The sequence below is a fragment of the Thunnus maccoyii genome, chromosome 2, assembly GCF_910596095.1.
Source record: "Thunnus maccoyii chromosome 2, fThuMac1.1, whole genome shotgun sequence".
Lineage (NCBI taxonomy): Eukaryota > Metazoa > Chordata > Actinopteri > Scombriformes > Scombridae > Thunnus > Thunnus maccoyii.
The window spans coordinates 32,425,476-32,443,910 of NC_056534.1; the positions used below are offsets into that span (position 1 = coordinate 32,425,476).

The 18,435-nt window shown below is 42.3% G+C and overlaps 1 protein-coding gene across 2 annotated transcripts in view; it reads left to right on the forward strand.

The window, feature by feature from the left end:
* The window catches only part of adcy9 (adenylate cyclase 9), a 37,378-nt gene continuing 18,943 nt past the window's right edge, over nucleotides 1-18,435 (forward strand). For both annotated transcript variants that reach the window (XM_042390764.1, XM_042390771.1), the window contains exon 1: nucleotides 1-4,132. In XM_042390764.1, the coding sequence (XP_042246698.1) occupies nucleotides 2,239-4,132 (1,894 nt within the window). In that variant the 5' untranslated portion in view covers nucleotides 1-2,238. The remainder of the gene's footprint in view (nucleotides 4,133-18,435) is intronic.

An 18,435-nucleotide genomic window follows, 5' to 3' on the forward strand; every position in this document is an offset into this window, starting at 1 on the left:
GCCACAACAGCTGGGGGAGGATTTCCGACCCAGTCACAGTGAAGATGGTGGCAGCTACAGGAGCACAGATATTACGTTCGCCCGGATAAGACGGAAAAACTGCCACAGAATTCTCGGAGCAGGTCTGTTTTTATTTAGCCCCCCAACTCCAGCAGAGAGCTATATCAGGGGGGGAAAGGGAGGCAACCAGCGGCGGACGGAAGAGGACGCACCACAGCCAGAGCGCACAGTGTTGTGTTTGTTGGACACATGCATGCCAGCGAAAACTAGTGCTATCCAGACCTAAGGAATTGGTTGAGATAAGAAGTCAGCGCTATTTAAGAGGCGGGTTTTGATAATCTAACTGAGGACATATCCAACTGGTTTCCTTTGTTGCTCTGGGGATTTTCTACTTCTTTGCTCTTAGGGGGGAATGCGAGGGGAGGAAATCCAGCCTCAGCTCCAAATAACCAGAGTCCTAACTGGGTCTCCTCTCCAAACGCAGGAAATACGGCCTGGGAAAAAAAAAGTTTGGGAGCGTTTGGAAACGAGAGGGGGGCTATCGCTGACGTTTTGCACGCGTTCTTGGTTTTAAAGTACTACGTCTTTCTCTATCAGACGTTCCTGATATTCCACTTTGGTGGCACAGAATAAGTTGAAGAAAAGCATTCAAATGTTACACGCCGTTGGTGTTGTTATTGCAAGAGTTTTGATCATCACTATTTATAGACCAGCCTGTTCCGACCGAGGCTGTTCCTCATAGCTGTATGTTTTGCCAACTGCGCGCAACAAGTTGCAGACACTCCCAGCAGAGGCAAAGCTACACTAATTTGGGCCAGCGGATGGTATTTTGTGCGCTTCTCTTTTCGGATTACGCGTCTTTGAATAGCGCATACCCCTCCCCGAGGCAGAGGGGGAATAAACGGTGGAGATCCGGAGAGGGAGTTCAGGAAAGGACGGGGCTGGATTCGTGGGAATAGGCCTGCCTGTCAGGCCTCTTATGATCTGGATCTTGGACTGGACAGGACTCCAAAATAACTACGTCTGGAATATTTGCAAGCGCCCGGTGGAATAAAGATGGAAGGAGAATGTATGGAAATAAGAAATGCAAATCCTTAGCACATTGAGCCATGCATGAGAAGGGATGTAGTGGAAGGTAAATCCGCCTTAATTACAGATCACCCACGTTTTTAATTAACGGATTTAACAGTTTTCCCACATTTTTAGATTGGTTTTATTTTAAAGTAAACATCAACAGCATACAGTCAACTACATTATGTGAAACGAGAATGGACTGATAATTTATTACTTCTCTGATTTTTTTTTTTTAATTTTATAGTTTTGATGCTTTAAAATGATGGAATTCCTAATGTCCACACATTTTTTATTTTAGGACCGTGTAGTTGTTCAGAACAAAACGATTGTGTAGTGTTTTTAAAAGGGGAAAGGAAGTGTAAATGGGCCATTTGTAGCGAATGCTGTGGAGATAAGAGGGGCAGTTTAACTTCTGTAGCCACTTGCTGTGCACAACACCAACTGTTGACAGCCTACATCTGTATCTGCTCACACAATGAAGCCCTGGACCTGAACGCTGTTCCACGCACACCTTATTTCGGCAATAAAGAAAAAAAAAATAGGCATTCTCTCTGAGGCTTTGTAATGTCAGCAGTATCGAAATACTGCGCATTTTCAGAGGAGGTCATTTCCAGTCATGTAACGTCAGAACCGACTTGATAAAGGCACAAAAAAAAGAAAAAAAAACCGTTGCATCACTAACCAGTCCTTTCCGAGAAGGATGCTCAATTTGGGAGGCAGGAAGAGTGATGACAGTATTTTTACCGCAGTTGGAGAGAAAGCCGGGCTCAAACCCAGAGCCTCTTTGGAGAAGGATTCATGTAATGTGAGTACTGACGCAAACCCGGGGTCGGATAATGAACTGCTCAAGAAACTGGAACGGTGCGTCTTGTGTGAGTGAGTGTGCAGGCTGCTGTGTGCGTAGCAAAGACGTCTGTGCCGTGCTCACCATTCATGCAGTGTGATTATTCCAACAAACACCTTTGCTCTTTCTCTCTCTCTCTCTCTCCCTCTCTGTCTGCCTGCCTGTCACTCTCACACCGCCGCCTCCTCCCTCCTCACCGTGCCACATGTGCACACAAGGCGCCCACGCACCGCGTCTAATTGCCTGAGCGCCATCAGAAGATATTATTAATATTTAACACCTCTCCCGCACCTCCTCGTTTCCGCGTCACACCAGTCAATATGGCCACTCTGCAACATCACCGGCAGCTTCTCATGCATGGCACGGAAGTGAGCTGCGACTCCAGCGGGGATGGCGCCGTGACCGTGCGGATTACCAACAGCGCGCCACACGTGCATCAACATGAGCCACTGAAAGCAGCCAACAGTGGAGGAGGAGCTGGAGGCTATGGAGCTGTGAGTAAAACGAACCCCAACCTCCACAAATACAGTATCTCCTCCAGCTGCAGCTCGGCAGACTCTAGACCGGCCATGACCTCCACTTCCAGGACGCATAGGAAGGCGCCACCACTGTTTGAACGCTCTGCCGCCCAGTGCTGGGACCCCAAGTTTGACTCCCCCATCCTGGAAGAGGCGTGCCAAGAGAGGTGCTTTCCTCAGACACAGCTGCGCTTTCGTTATGTCCTGTTCTACCTGGCAGTTGCGGCTCTACTCTGGGGAGTGTACTTTGGGGTCAACAGTGAACGCTGCCACCCCATGACTTTCCTAGCTCCCACAGCCTCCTTTTTGGTCCTCCTAGTGCTCCTCTTTTTGTTCACCTTAACCCAGGCCTACACACGGTTGTACAACCAAACCTCCTTGCTCCTGATCGCAGTCACCTTCGCCATCACCTTAGCTCCACAAATACAGACTGCTGGCTACACTGAGCTGGAGTGGGCTGGCGGTGGGAATGCCTCATATCTCTTACCAGACAATGTAGCATCACCCCCAACCCCTTGTATCTCTCCTGTAGGCACATTTTCCCTGTGTATGGAGGTTCTTTTATTGTTGTACAGTGTCCTCCATGTCCGTCTGTACGCCTCAGTGATGCTGGGGTTCCTGTACTCTATATTATTTGAGGCATTAGGATGGCTACCATTGCTTCAAAGAAGTTATGACACTAACGGATTAGGGACAGGGTCAGTGGGTTCAGGTTCTGATTGGGAAGGAGACACTCTCCGCTGGTTGGGCCCAGCCAAAGCCCTTCTCCACTTGTGTGCCCACGTCATTGGCATCCACTTATTCATTATGTCGGAGGTGCGATCCCGCAGCACCTTCCTCAAAGTCGGCCAGGCTATCATGCATGGTAAGGACTTAGAGGTGGAGAAGGCCCTGAAGGAACGTATGATCCACTCAGTCATGCCTCGGAGAGTCGCAGACGAGCTGATGAAGCAGGGTGATGACGAGGGCGGCAGCGGTGAGAACTCTGGCAAGCGTTATTCCTCTGGTGCCTGCTCTGCCTCAGCCATCTCAGTTGGTGGTGGAGGAGGTGGTGGAGCTTCACAATCTCAAAGTACCACAAGCCCCAAGAACCACCCTCACAACAATCACAAACGCAAGAAGACCTCCATCCCCCGGGGCCAGATAATATTTAGGCCCTTCAACATGAAACGCATGGAGCCTGTCAGCATCCTCTTTGCAGATATTGTAGGCTTCACCAAAATGTCTGCCAATAAGTCAGCACCAGCCTTGGTGGGACTTCTCAATGATCTGTTTGGACGTTTCGACCACCTCTGTGAACTAACCTGTTGTGAGAAGATCAGCACACTGGGAGATTGCTACTACTGTGTAGCAGGCTGCCCTGAGCCCAGACCGGACCATGCCTACTGCTGTGTAGAGATGGGCCTGGGCATGATCCAGGCCATCGAACAGTTCTGCCAGGAGACATGTGAGACAGTGAGCATGCGCGTTGGTGTCCACACAGGCACCGTCCTCTGTGGGATTCTGGGAATGAAGCGTTTCAAGTTTGATGTATGGTCAAATGACGTTAACCTGGCTAACTTGATGGAGCAGCTGGGCATGGCCGGCAAGGTCCACCTGTCAGAAGCCACTGCCCGGTTCCTGGATGACCGTTACCAAAGGGAGGATGGGCGGGTGGCGGAGAGAGCCGGGCAGAATGTGGTGGAGAAACTCAAGGGTAAGTGGTTATTCACATCTTTATACTTCCTTGTGACTTCTCCACATGAACTGAAGTTCAGTGTCAATATATCAGATACTGTATTACAGGAATTCAAGGCAATCACAAACAGAGGGTCACTGGTATTGAACAGTCTCCACTGATTAGTTTATTTTTAGAGATACATGTGCAATGAATAAATTTACCTATAAGTTTATCTTAAAAGTCCATTGAACATGTGATAAAATGTTGACCGTTGACCTTGTGATAAAAAGCCTAACAATGCTGCAAAGGCTAAAAATATATGATAACAAGAAGAGGAGGACATTGCATTCAATAAAACCATACACAGATAGGATAAAGGTTGAAAGCCTACATTCTCTGAACATGTGCACTTAAGCACTTGGTCATTAGGGTTCAGTGTGGTCACTGCGTGCCTAGACAACACTAAAATATGTTATCTGACCAGTTAGTCCTGTTGAAACAGTCTATCAACAGAAGCAGGAGATCAGGCTACAAGATCAACAGATAAGAGCTCCAAGAAGAGAGACATGTTTTGGTTTATATCAATTGGATATCATTCAACATTCAGTAGCAGTACATTAATACCAAATGCCATCATTACTTGTAGGACTTTTTTCTAAAAACTACTTAACCAATTTAAGGCATTTAAAATCTATGAAATGACAATAATTTAATGCCATTTTGTTTATCAAGGACAAACATTCACCTCTCTGTTAGGCTTTCATTTACTCTATATTTTACAAAGGAGTATGATTTCTTTAATTTTGTTTCAGTCCTTTTATTTTAATGTTCATCAATTGAATTGTTATTTTGGAGCAAAATGACAGATCTATTTCTGGACTGTATTTGAATGATAAAGGGTTGTTTTATTGAGATCAGAACCTTTAATCTCCAAATGCAAATAGATTTTGAATCCTTGCCACAGGCAAATATTGATGACTTGTATAGTAACACTGCGAAATGATACTTACAACAGAAGGATAAGTTTACATACAGCATATACATCAGAAATGGCTGAGTTATGTGACTGTGGCTTTATACATAAAGCTGTTATAGTTGATCATTTGAACAAGTAGTTTAGATGAAGTCAGAGGTCAGTAAATGCCTTCTCTTGGATTAAGCACAGTTTTCGAACCACACAGAAATCAATTTAGTCCAGTTCAAAGTGCATAACCTCCAATGACTTTTTATCTTATCTTAGAGAATCAGTACAAGGTTTGGTTCATACCTCTGTGACTATGTTTGCGGCTTGTTGTTGTGGTCTGCCAGAATATTTGAGCTAGAGATTGCAGTCGATAAGAGGAGGGCTGACCGGCTTTTGTGTTCTGAAGCAGGTATTGGATTCCATTAGATTGAACAGGTGTTCATCATATTGTGCCCACCACTTGTAAGATGGGAATAGAGGTGGAAGGGTGCAGAGACTAGACAGACACCAGACAGATGATAAAAGAAGTGGGGGGAAAAAATGACTTGGCTGTCTGCAACACGTCAAACATCCACTGCTCATAATGACTCCGAGCACAATGAAATGGATTAGTGAGATAAATATGTAGACATTTCAGTGATGTTTGATGGTTCAGGAATCTATTAGCAACTAACATACTTGACAGTGGACTTAGATGGCATTAACAGTACTTAGTTCAAGGACAGATAATAGATTACTTGGTTATTTATCAGGTAAAAAACATTTTGCTGGTTACAGCTTCTCAAATGCCAAGATTTGCTTGCTTTTCTGTTTCCATTAAAACTGCTCAGATTAAGTTATGTTGTAAGACGTCAGTTAGGGCTCTGGTAACATGATGTCATCTGTTTGATACTTTAAGTTATAAATTATGACTAAATGATTAATAATCAATTGATTTATGTTTGTCCGTAAATGCGGGTGCTCACACACACACACAGACACACACACACACAAACACACACACACACAAACACAGTCTGTTTCAATACTCTGTGGAAAGCATCAATGGAACTAATCTCTTCAGCAGGGTTTCCTCGTGGGCCGTCTAATCTTAGGTCTCTTGCGAACAGAGACTGTCTGTTCTATTGTCAGACCTTATGTCAGAGTGTATTCACACTTGGCTCTAAATGGTGCCGCCATCACTCTCTATTTCCAGACTGGCAAACAGTGACAGAGTGAGATATTGACATGCAGCTTTTGTTGAGGGAGAGAAAAGGGGCTGAATGGCATCTAGTTTCCCATTGAAACAGAGACCCACAGTTTCCTGCTCAGAGAAAGAGATGACCTTAACAGTTTGTCTCTGTGGCAGAGAGAAAGAGGGCTTGACACAGTTTTTTTTTTTTTTTTTGAGGAACAGACATAGTTTCATTTTTAGAGGAATCAACATACCACATCTTGGTGACAAAAATAAATTGTAAGAATCACATACTGAGTGCAGGGACACAGGGAGAGAAATGAGAGGCGGGGAGAAATCAATGGACAAATCACTTTTTGTAGGTGTTAAAGATGTCAGTTTGCTCATCTTAAATTGATCCATTTTCCAGGGATTCATCACACCGCCAGAATACCTTGTGTTTTAAGACATTATTCTCTGTGACAAAAAAATTCACTCGCTTTGCAGTTTGTAAATGTTTGTAATCAAGTGTTGCCATTTGGCCATTTTGGTACTTTTTGAGGATATTAACTCCTCTCATTTGTATAACCTTGGCCCCTAGTGTCATTTCTCACCTACTGTATATGTAATTTTCTTTCATGACCCTTAATGATGAATACTCTCCCACATAACCATCAAGCTAACCCTGTTTATCATTCTGTTTCTTACCATTAATTGTCAATTAATTGGTTTAAAACAAGTTATACTGTAGATATTAACTCCCTGTATATGATTTGCTGTGTCTCTTTCATGTCTGACACCTCTGCATCTTTCTACATTAGTTCATTCTTCACAGCATCTTTTAAGCCGAAGTATTAATAACAGAATAATTCGTTGTATTTCTTTAACTCCCCTTTTCTATCTGCCTGCCAGCTCCTCTGTCTCTCTGTCCTCCTCCCCCCCATCTTTCTCCATCTCCTCCCATTTCACGTCCCATGTCTCTTCCTCTGCTTTTCCTCATCCTCGTTGTGTCATTGCATTCATTGCCTCAGTCTCTCACCTGTCACCCACGCCTGTACATGTGGTCTGTTGTGTAACGCTGCTTTAGTGCTGCCTGTCTGTCTTTAGTCAAGGTTTTGCTATAGATCCCCCAGCAGGCCGAATGATTCGCCTCAGATGATGTGCTTTCAACCATTCTCTATCTGTTAGTCCCTAAACACCCATCACTGCTCTCATTTACAAAAAAACTATGACTGCAGCCAGTTGGTAACATACAGTAGTTTGTTAGCAGTCACATCAGAAATGGACTTTATCTCAGTTAACTAATGGGATACCGAGGGATGATGAGATGGCGACAAACCTCCTAACACTGCACATTTTACAGTATATGGAACCGTACATCTTGTCAAGTACACTAACCGCCAGTCGTCATACATCTGCTTATGTATTTCATGTAAAATCTGCTTTTACTGAAAGATGACAGGATGAGTCCATGCTTTCCAGTACTTGACGACTAGAGATTTCAATTAGTTAAATCCTGTACTGTGCAAACTTGTGAAAAGTGTGCAAGTGTAGTGAATTAGTATATTATATAATGCAGTTTTTGTAAGGGAACGTCATGGTAAAAGGTAAAATAACAATTTGAAATTTGTGGGGGAAAATATAACTGAGCTTACAGTGCCTTAATCTTGCTTTCAAACATGGACCTGTGCACAATTTGATTAAATGATTACATCTTGCAGAGCTTTGTGAAATCAAAATAGCACATCTGATTGAATATTTTCACTAAAAGGGTCTTAAAAGTCTCCAGATATACAAGGAGTGACTCATTGGGTCATTTTGAAACTGTTAAACATGCGTTTCATCAATTTGTGTCGGTGACTAACTCTATTCTATGCACAGAATTTCTGACCCTGTTGAATACCACTTTCAGCTTTCACTTTCACACTTCCTTTCCCCATTTATTTCACGGAGCGCCTATGATTTTTACATCCTCCATTTTTCTTGCTTTGGCTCGTACCTGAATGTCACTCAATGTCATCGGTTGCTCCCAGTTCCCCTGCTCAACTGCTCGTATCTCCTCCGTCCTTTCCAATCCACTCCTGCCATGTGTCTTTCTGTTTTCAAACACACAAACACACTCGTATTTCACTGCAGGTGGTGAGGAATGCAGTTTTCTGTGCTGGGTTTTTGTTTAGCTGGTCATTATATCCTGCCCGTATCTGCTGTGTTAATGCCTTTTTAGGCTTCCTTTGTTGAGTGTTGTTGCTTGGGGAAATGAGGTTTCTCAGGCATGTGTGTGTTTGTTGTGTGTGCCTGTTCTTTTAGTTTACAGTGCGGTATAGCAGCATGATGTGCATCTGCAGACTCAAGGTTTGGACCTCCAACTATTCTCATGGTACCATAAGGTGGCAACTTGTCAGTTTCAATCTGTGTGCATTTGGAAGTACTGACTGTGTGTGTGTGTGTGCATCTTGATGTGTTTGCACATATAAATAATGTGCCTGCATATGTCTTTTTCTTTTTGTGTGTCTGTGCACATATGCACCCGTGTGTGTGTGTATGTGTGTACAAACAAACCCATCCTTCCCATACAGTCTGTTGCAGTGGGAAGTCCATGCCCTCCGGCTGGTTAGTCTGTGCTAAATCAAACGTGTCACCTAAATATGCAGCAGCAAACGGCAGAGCCTTAACCATAACCAGGCCAGCCCCAGTGGGTCATGAGCTTTGCTATTCCATTTCTTTATTTGGCTTCATCTATTGTTTTCTTGTAAAGGTACAATTTTAACAATCTCATAGTGAGGTATCTTTCTTTCCAAACACCTTCATAGATATTGTTAGTTCTCAGCTCTCGCTGGCTAGCTGAATCATTTTGCAGTGAAAAATGTGTGTAGTTCACTGACCCTAAGAGCCAAATTTCATGAAAATACATTCATGAGTTTGTTTTATTCAGGCTCTATAGGGGAAGGTTCACAGTATAAAAGGACAGGTGTAAATAATAAAATTAATGATGATTGAATTCCATTTGGCTGCGTCAGTTTCAGGATCCTGGTATTATGCATGATAGCTTACTGTCACACTGTCATGGCTTTCTGGGAAACCGGAATAGAGTGGAGCCCTTGTTAATGTTATCAGTGACACCTTTGCTTTAACAAGTTAAAGGATCTCCTGCGGAAAAGGCCTCGTCCATATATTCTGAAGTAGTTTGTGGATCATCTGATCAAAAGAAAATTCTTCGATAACAATTTTTGTTAATTTAATCATATTCAGCAAACATGTTAAATACTAACTGGTTCCACGTTCTTACTTTAAATTTATTAATCAATTAAAGGTATGTTTTAGAATAAAGACAAGACACCCAGGACATAAACTAAAGCCCCTTTTGCACATGCATTGCAACCCTGAGATTTTCCAGACATTACCCAGAGAAGCTCTATGTGTGAATGCAAATGTCTGAATCAGTCAGACCTTATGTGAAAACGGCTAAAAGTCTTTGTGAGTTAGAAAGAGTCACACATATATACACAGTGGGATTTACCACTGAGAGGTGAGGATAGAGCCAGGAAACTAATTTAGTGTTGTCTTTACACAGTAAACTATGTGTATGCATGTCTTTCTCTCTCTCTCTCTCTCTTCTGAATTTGCAATGCCCTCCGCCTGTACCTTAAAGATGCCCTCTGAGTTATTCACTGCATTGTGCACACATGTATCCATGTGTGTCCTTTTGCACACGCATACAAGCTCATACAAAAACTGCTCCATAATGCTACCAGAGGTCAGAAAACTTAGGGTACGTTAGCTAAACATGTCCTCTGTTTCTTTGTATGCGTACAGCACATGTCTCCTGCCCCATGTGTCTGTTATATGTGCATTTGTGTGAAAGCAATGATGTGTGTAAAGTTGAGAGGAGACAGTTGCCCTGAGGCCTGTGACCCAACATGGTGTTTTTTCATCCCCGCTACCTGTATCTGATTGGTCCTCAGCAACGCAGTCACTACAAGGTTCAAAGGTCAACTGTTATCGCTTGACTAGGTGGTCTTACAAGCGTGTCTGTGTGCGTCTGTCTGCGTCTGGCTGTTGGCGTGTATGATGACAGAATAAAAAGAAAAATGCTTTCCAGTAGCAGTAGAGCTGAACATGTGAAAGTAGAGGAGAGACAGAAACCAAGCAGGAATTTACTGGTGAAGCAGCTTGAAATGAAAAATAAAAAATGACTTTTCAGAATCAGAATCATCTTTATTGGCCAAGTGTGTTTATGCATGCAAGGAATTTTACTCCGGTTTAGTGGCTCTCAATGTACAGAATAAAAACACAACAATCTTCAGAAATATACACAAGGAATGACTAGATACAGGTGAAACCGTTTCCGTGGACTGTAAACAGGATACAAATAGTGCAAAGAAGTGAAGAGTGCGAGGAGTGCTGAGATAAATATTAAATGGTAAAAAAAATGACACATTACTTTATATATAGTAGGTAGTTATGCACAGTATATATTTGTAGGTACAGTGGGTATTTTAGTGTTCCAGGCTGAGTTTTTTGATATGGGATCATACACAGGTCTCTCCCCTATAGGTGTGTCAGTCATCTCTATGGAAGGAGTGGTGAGTTGCAATTAAAGAGAGGACCGTGGTTCATGTTTTATCACCCTCTTTCTCATGCAACCCTCATCCTTAATGTGACTTGATGGTGCTAACATATCACTATCAAAACACTTTGGACACATATTATTCATTGTTCAGTGTGTGTGTGTGCTCCAGAGAAGGAGAGAAAGGGGATGGTATAAGGAGAGGCCAGTCTTCCTTCTTCTCTTTCTCCTAATAGAAACCCAGTCACCCTCTATTGTCCTCTGTGTCTGTCACACTCTGTCCTAATAGACACTTAAAACACTCTGTCTTTCACTGCAGCTCCCCCTCTTAATAGATCTGTAGTAACACTCATTCATTTTCTCTCCCACACTGTCGTCTAATCGAGCCTCTACTATTCACCCACCCCACATATTTAACTAGAAGTTTGTCATTCCTGTTGCTCAAGAATGCGTTGAGTCAAATGTGTTTGTGTGTGTGTTCAGTGTTGATAAGCGTGCCCAACCCTGTCCTAGCCTGATTACAGATGTGTAGTACACACACACACACACACATACACACACACACACGCACATGCACACACACACGCACGCTTAATCTTTGACTAGTCCTTCCCGGCAGTTTGCAATGCATGAAATACACCTTACTATTTTTGGTAGATGTCTGAATTCATTTCTGTAATTAGCTGAATCCCAAACAGATGAGTCACCTACTCAAAGTGTTATTTTATCTTTGTGACAGGTCTATCCAGTCCCTCTAGCGTTTTCTGTGTGTGTGTGTATGTGTGCGTACGTGATAGAGGCTAAAGGTTGCACATACTTATGTTTGTATCTGAGTTGTCATTCATTCAGCGAGGCATTGTCTTTACATGTGTATGTTTACCTATGCAGTATTTAGCAGACGCTGAAATATTATCTCATAGCCTGCACCACAGCCAGATAAAACCATGTAATGAATTACTGGGATGTTAGAGGTGGATGCACTCACTATCTGGTTTCATTTGTTGTTTTATGACACACAGTGTGACTTGCAGTTTCTTCCCAGCTACAATCCTAGTGGTTTTGGCCCTAGCAGGGGAATGTGTAACATAAAATAGGCAGCATTAAGTAGATATTTATAAAGCCAGCTTGCATGAACATTAAATACAATGACAGTTTATCAGTGTGGCTTTCCTTTGTATTCACTTTTTATATCACAGCTATAGTACAGAGGCAGAAAGGAAATGTAGGAGAGAGAGGCAGGGGGGTTGACATGCAACAAAGGTCCCTAGACAGATTCAGACCAGAGGGACTGCGGTTGTGTAGTACACATCTAATACCGCCAGACCACCATGACATCCCAATGTGTGTTTTTTAGTCTTTTGCAATGCTGTCACTTTGAGAAAATGGTGGAAACATTGAACTCTGCCTTGTCAAGCAGGTTGCTGGCCATCAAAAGCTAGATAGCCCAGATAATTCACTTCCCGGGGACAAAGGCCTACCTGACACACCTGTCATACTGTTACTAATTGACCAGCTCATACAGAATGTATGACTGTCAGAACGGCAGGGGTCAAGGATTTGTGTGTGCCTGGGTGTGTGTGTGTGTGTCAATGTCTTTCTGTTAACTTTCATTTTGGGTTTGCCCACATTCAGGCCACATGTTTTCCATATTAATATCTTCCATTTACCTACTAATTCTACTGGCAAGTGTGTGTGTGTGTGTGTGTGTGTGTGTGTGTGTGCACCAACTACAGTATGCTGGAGTGGTGCTGTGTTAAACGGCAGTTCTGAATAATGGATACGGAGCGCGGCCTCAAGCCTGTTAAAAAATCCATGAGCTTCCTTTGCACGGGTTTATATAGCTGAGCTGCCTACGAGAGAGATAAAGAGAAAGAGATTTTATCGCTTGTGTGGGGAGAAGTAAGGTTTGGGCAAGGAGATTTCACAAAGACGATATTTCAAGGTATAAGCAGAGAAAGCCAGACAAACAAAGACACTTTCAGATGAATTACTTTGCTCAAATCTTTGCTGGCTCATTTCAAGACAAGCTGTTAGGTAGAGGTGTAATTTTTGGCACAGATATTGTCCCTGTCCTTGTTCTCTTGCAGTGATTTAGAGAAGTGATTATGGTAAGCAGAAGTTCCGCCGTGAAGATGTCTTTGCTGGCTGTGTTACTGAAAAGGAGAAGATAAATGAGTGTTTCTTCTTTTTTCTTAATGTTGTCTTCACTCTCAACGATCTCTACTGCCATGGGAAACTTGTAGAGGAAAACACAAGCAGCCCAAAATACAGTTCTTACAGTGTCTGTGTAGCCGTCTGTGTCATTACATTTTTTTAGAAGGCTCACGTCAAGTTAACCTATGGTGTAGCCTCTGGTGGATACGTGTGTAGGCTCTGTAGCTACACCATAACCCCTTGATGCTATAAACTATAAATTCAGCTTTACTTGCTAGGTGTACCTTCTTTCCCTTTACCTGCCCACTCAGTGATATTGTCTGTCTCCCAGAATGTCTTATGGCCTCAGATGAAAGATGTGAAGTTCTTTCATTCAGTATATATTCAGTAGCACTGTATGCTTGTCTATTGAAACTACTTTCAGGGGATATAATAGCATATCTGCTTCTACTTAAATGGATTTATCCCTTAGTGATGGTCAGATTTTGATGTAAAATGGTGAGACTAGAAAAAAAAAACCTTTTTCACAGCTTGAATATGTGTTTTAGGTCGCTAAAAAATTGTTTTCAAACTCATGTCTACAAAAATGACAATAGAACTTTTGCAAACATTGTGAATTTCAGGTGTTTTCTACTTAAATGAGCTGATAAAACACTGCATATGAATAATGTCTATAGCATACAAATTGACATATTTTCAGATGCATGACATCACCACAAAATACCTGAGATATCTCTCTAAAAATGTAAGTAATGGCCTTCAAAAACCTGTATCGGTCAAGCCTTACCATGAACAGCTTGCAAAGCACTGTTCCCTGGTGGTCTGTGGAAAGACAGAGCTGTGTGACAACAGAGGGAAGAAGAAAAGAAGGAGGGAAAGAGAGAAAAAGAAGATGCATATTTTCTGGTCATGACCCTTTCCCAAGGATTTCCCACAGTCTGGCTCAGGGCAGTGGGGGAGGTGTGTGTGTGTGTGTGTGTGTGTGTGTGTGTGTATATGTATGTGTGTGGATGACGAGGGCATTGTGAATCTAGAGTGAATCACCCCATGCAATGACTGTATGACTCAAATGAGAGCATGCAAATTTAGTGCATGTTTGCTTCATATGTTATATGAAGATAAACCCATAAAGGGAAACCATAAATTGGTGTTTTCTTCAAATTATCATCTAATAATGATACCTGGCTGGATGTTTACTTTATTTCCCGTCACCCTGCTGCATGTGCATATTTTAATATTGTTTACAGTTAACCTGCCAGTGTGTTTCGAGTTCATTTGTGGCCAAAATGTGTGCACATGCATGAAACAAAGTGATGTGCCAGTCGTCATCAGTGTCCTCTTTGCAGTGGGACCAAGGTTGGTCATTTCTTGCTCAAGGACTGTCCTCTGCTGCTGAGCGACAGGCCTCCCTGAGAGAAACCGAGAGCCCCTTTGAAGAGAGACACTAAAATGCCTTTTAACAGCTGTGTGCGTGTGTGTTTATCAGAGTGACGCAGTGACAGTCGGAGTGCGTCACTGTTCCCGTCAACCCACTGCACTATATGTCACACACACACATACTCACACACTTGTAGGTTCCACTGAAGGAAGAGTCATTAATAAACAGTGAGATGGTAAAAAGGAGGTAAGCATTTTGCCTTCATTAGACAGATGTCAGTGGAAGAGAGAGCGCAGTGACTAAGGTTTGGGTATCATTTAGATTTTATTGATTCCAAATTCCAGCTGTGCTTATCAACCTGTTGTTGAATCTTGGTTCATGTAAGAAAAAATATGCATGAAGTAAAAAAAAAAACACCTTTACTTTGATATAAATTAGTAAGCAGTATTGTTTATTTGGAACTGGTTCCAGTTAGAACCAGTTCTTGATACCTTTTCCTACTGGAGATGCTGTGACAAAAGTCCACATGCCCACTGATCCACCAGGCTGCCCATAGATGCTTTGTTAAATCTGTGTAGGATGATTTGCAAAAAAGAGATAAAGGAGAAAAAGGAAAGAGAGGGAGAGAGAGTGAGGAACTCCCTGGACTAAAATGATGGCACAAAAGAGGGAAGGGAGGAGGGATGGATGGATGGGAGGGAGGAATGAGACGGCATTTGAAGGAGGACCGTGTGAGAGCCTCATCCCTCGGTTCCATCAGCGTGTCCAAATATGGAGGCATCTGCTATTGCACGAGGCCTGTTCTCAAGACCCGCCACCGACCAGGGAGAAAACTGGAGGGTAGGAAAGGGAGGGGGATAGAAAAAAAAATAGAGACCAGTGGGAGAAAGTTTAAGTGAAAGGAAGACAGCTGAAAAACGAGTGTACAGCCAAGACAGAGTGGCTAGATATAAAGATAAGTAGCGTGAGGTGGTGAGAGATGTAAGGTTTGGCAAGACAAAAGAGAAAAAGTTGAAGGTGAAGGTTAGAGTGATAGTTGAGTAAAGTTGGACAGTTGGAAGGCCAAGTCTGCGAAAAGGGAAAACAAGTTGAAGTCTATTTTTAGTGCCAGAGTTGTTTATTTTCTGACTGTTCCAAGCAGCAAGATGAAAGTGAAGAATGAGAGAAAAAAGTTAGGTGAAGCTCAAAGAGAGAAGGGGGATGTTCAGTCGCTACCTGCCTGAATTTGTCCACGCTGCTTCAGTTTCGAGGTTGACTTAAGTTGCTTTGTTGCATAATTTTTTTGTGAAGTGTCTTTCTTTGTCCCTTATATTCACACACATGTTCGCTTTTCTCTGTGTGGGACCAGAGGCGAGCCGGCGACCTTTGGGTCACTGGGGATGGTTTTGATCATGGGGTTGGAAGCCGCCATAAGGTTAAAGGTCATGTGTCAGGAAGTGCAGAGTCCAGATTGGGATGGCCCTCTGGGGATTGTCTGAAATGTCAGTTTCAGTCTAAAACATTTACTCAGACGCTCACAGGAGGATTGCTGAGCAGGATCTCTGTGTGTGTGTGTGGGTGTGTGGGTGTGTTAATTCATGTTTGACTATGAGTTTAAGCACAGTCATTATTGAGCATTATTGTCTTGCAGCAGGTCATGTGTCAAATTGACAGTTTTGTCCAATGCCAACCCCAAAAACATTAATTTTACAATGTGAAGTAGAGAAAAGCAACAGAATGATCACATTTACATTTTTATGGTAATCAATTATCAAAACAGTTCATAAAGATTAACGTTCTGTCGATCATTTCGTTTAGCGTTAATTTCAGGACAAGTGCAATGTGTTCAGGAGTGTGTGTTTCTGATGTGTTCGTCCGCAGTGTTTATGGTCTTAGGGTGTATATGTGGAATGTGACGGCATAGCTATGCTTCCTCTCCATTCATCCTTCTGTTTATTCATTTATTCATTCTTTCAAGTGTTCACATTTTGTCCTGTGAAGATGACCGTGCGTGTGGTGTGTCATGTCTGTGTGTGTATAAGCACGTTGGGGGAGTTTTCTAATATATAAGGATATGAGGGGCAAAGGCAAAGCACTTCCTCGGATGAGTCATACATGCAGGAAATGACAAATGTGTGTATCTGTGTGTGTGTGTGTGTGTGTGTGTGTTAGGATGTATCATCCATTCAATATGAAACAGGCAGATACTGCATATTTTTTGGAAAGGGAGTCTTGTGTGTAAAGGGTTATGACTTCTATGGGTGGGGGGGGTGTATGTGCTGGACATATTAAGGTTGTGTTCAATGGTTTTTGCGTTCAATATTGTGCATATGTTTCTATTTTCTGGCCATATTTGTGCACCCAAAAGCAAATAGGTTAATAGACAATAACAATGGAAACACATTTTTATTGTACTATAAGTTACTGTAAATGATGCAAACACACGCAGGTGACAATTTAAAGGAAATGTGTGAATACATGAGTTGACATAATGATGGTTTCACACAGGACGTGAGGGATTATTGAAGGGTTTTATGAGTGTGAAAATTATGTGAATTTTATGACCCTAAAGAAATTTGACTTGAATGGATCCAACGTCAGAATAATAATATAACACTCAATGCACTGTTTTCCCACTCAGTGTTAGCATCTGTTACCTAATCTGGCTGTGAACCAGTCGAAACAACATCTCATTAAAAATGAATTGGCTCTTAACCGGTTCTGTATATTCAAATCTTCAGTAGTTTTATAGATGTCAGCATTACAGGAGCCTTCCTGTAATTTGGACATGGAACGTTGGTGTTTTTTGTGGCAGCAATGCATGTTAAGAGTGTAAAAGTATAAAAAGTCTATAATTAAATTCTTTGGGGCATGCTAACTCTGGAAAAATTAAATGGCAAGCATGCAACAGGCACAAACTCTTAAGAAGATGAAGCCAAACTGAAGTCAGTAATTTCCATGTGTTTCTCACATTATCAGACTCAAAATCAAAAGTTTGCACAGTCTGGTGACCATATAGTAATTAAGTTATGACCTGACATCAAGCTGGACTATAAACCAGTTTTGGTTGTGCTTCGTTCCCAGGTCTTCCAGAACTCTTGTGTGTACATGTCTAGTTGTACGTACAGTATATACAGAATGGGCATTTTTATCTGTGTGTGTGTGTCTGCGTGTATTGTAGTAGTAGTAGTAGCTGTCCTTAGCTGAACCCTCCCTGCTCCAGCCAGCTGGTCTGAATAAATCAATAAAAAGCATTGAGCTGCACTGAGACTTTAGAGTGCCGGTGTCAGTTTCTTTCACAGAGTGCGGCCTTTACAGAGCCTGGAGAAGATCAATACACAAACACACACACAGTTAAACACACACGTAAGAAAGCTCTACAGTGTGTTTCCATGAGTTTGGCTGCAAAAATGCTAGTAATGCCAGAGAGCTGCACAGAAGATACCGCGCACGTGGTACTTAACTTTATCTAGAATGTAGTTAACACTCACACATTAACCTAGTGTGCACTTGACTGTCGGAAAACTACAATTTTTCAGTGTCTATTTTGTCAAGTTTTGAAATGCCCTCACAATTCAAGGCCTGTTTTAGAGTTTAGAGGAGTCTGTTGATAAAGTTAGGAAGCTGAAATGGAAGTAGACAAGGAATGTGGGTTATGCGAGGCATGTTAAACTCAGTGACCTTCAAAGTACTCTCGGTGTCGTCCTCCCCCTCGCCATCTCTCCGCCATTTACTCCACTTTCGTTATCTCCTCCGTGTCTGTGTCTTTAAATCGTCAGCATTTTATGCAGGCGCATGCACTTGGGAGCAAGACGGAGGATAAGTGTCTCCTCGTCGCCGGCCTCTATGTATCTATTCAGAATACTTTCCAAGCCGTTACTGACATGAAAGTTGAATAACTGACTGAGTAACATTTTTACATTTCATTCGTTTGAGGGTCTTCTGTTGATCTCAGCAAACACCAAACTGGAAGTGAACACAACTACATATATGCAGTATTTGCAAAGCGTTTTTTATGTAAAACTTTAATAGATGTTAGAGAGTCTTTTAAATTATTCACTGTCACTAGAAGGTGATGGCTGTGCAGACGAAGACTATGATATAACTCGACATAAGCTGTCATCTAACACTAGATTTTGGTTTG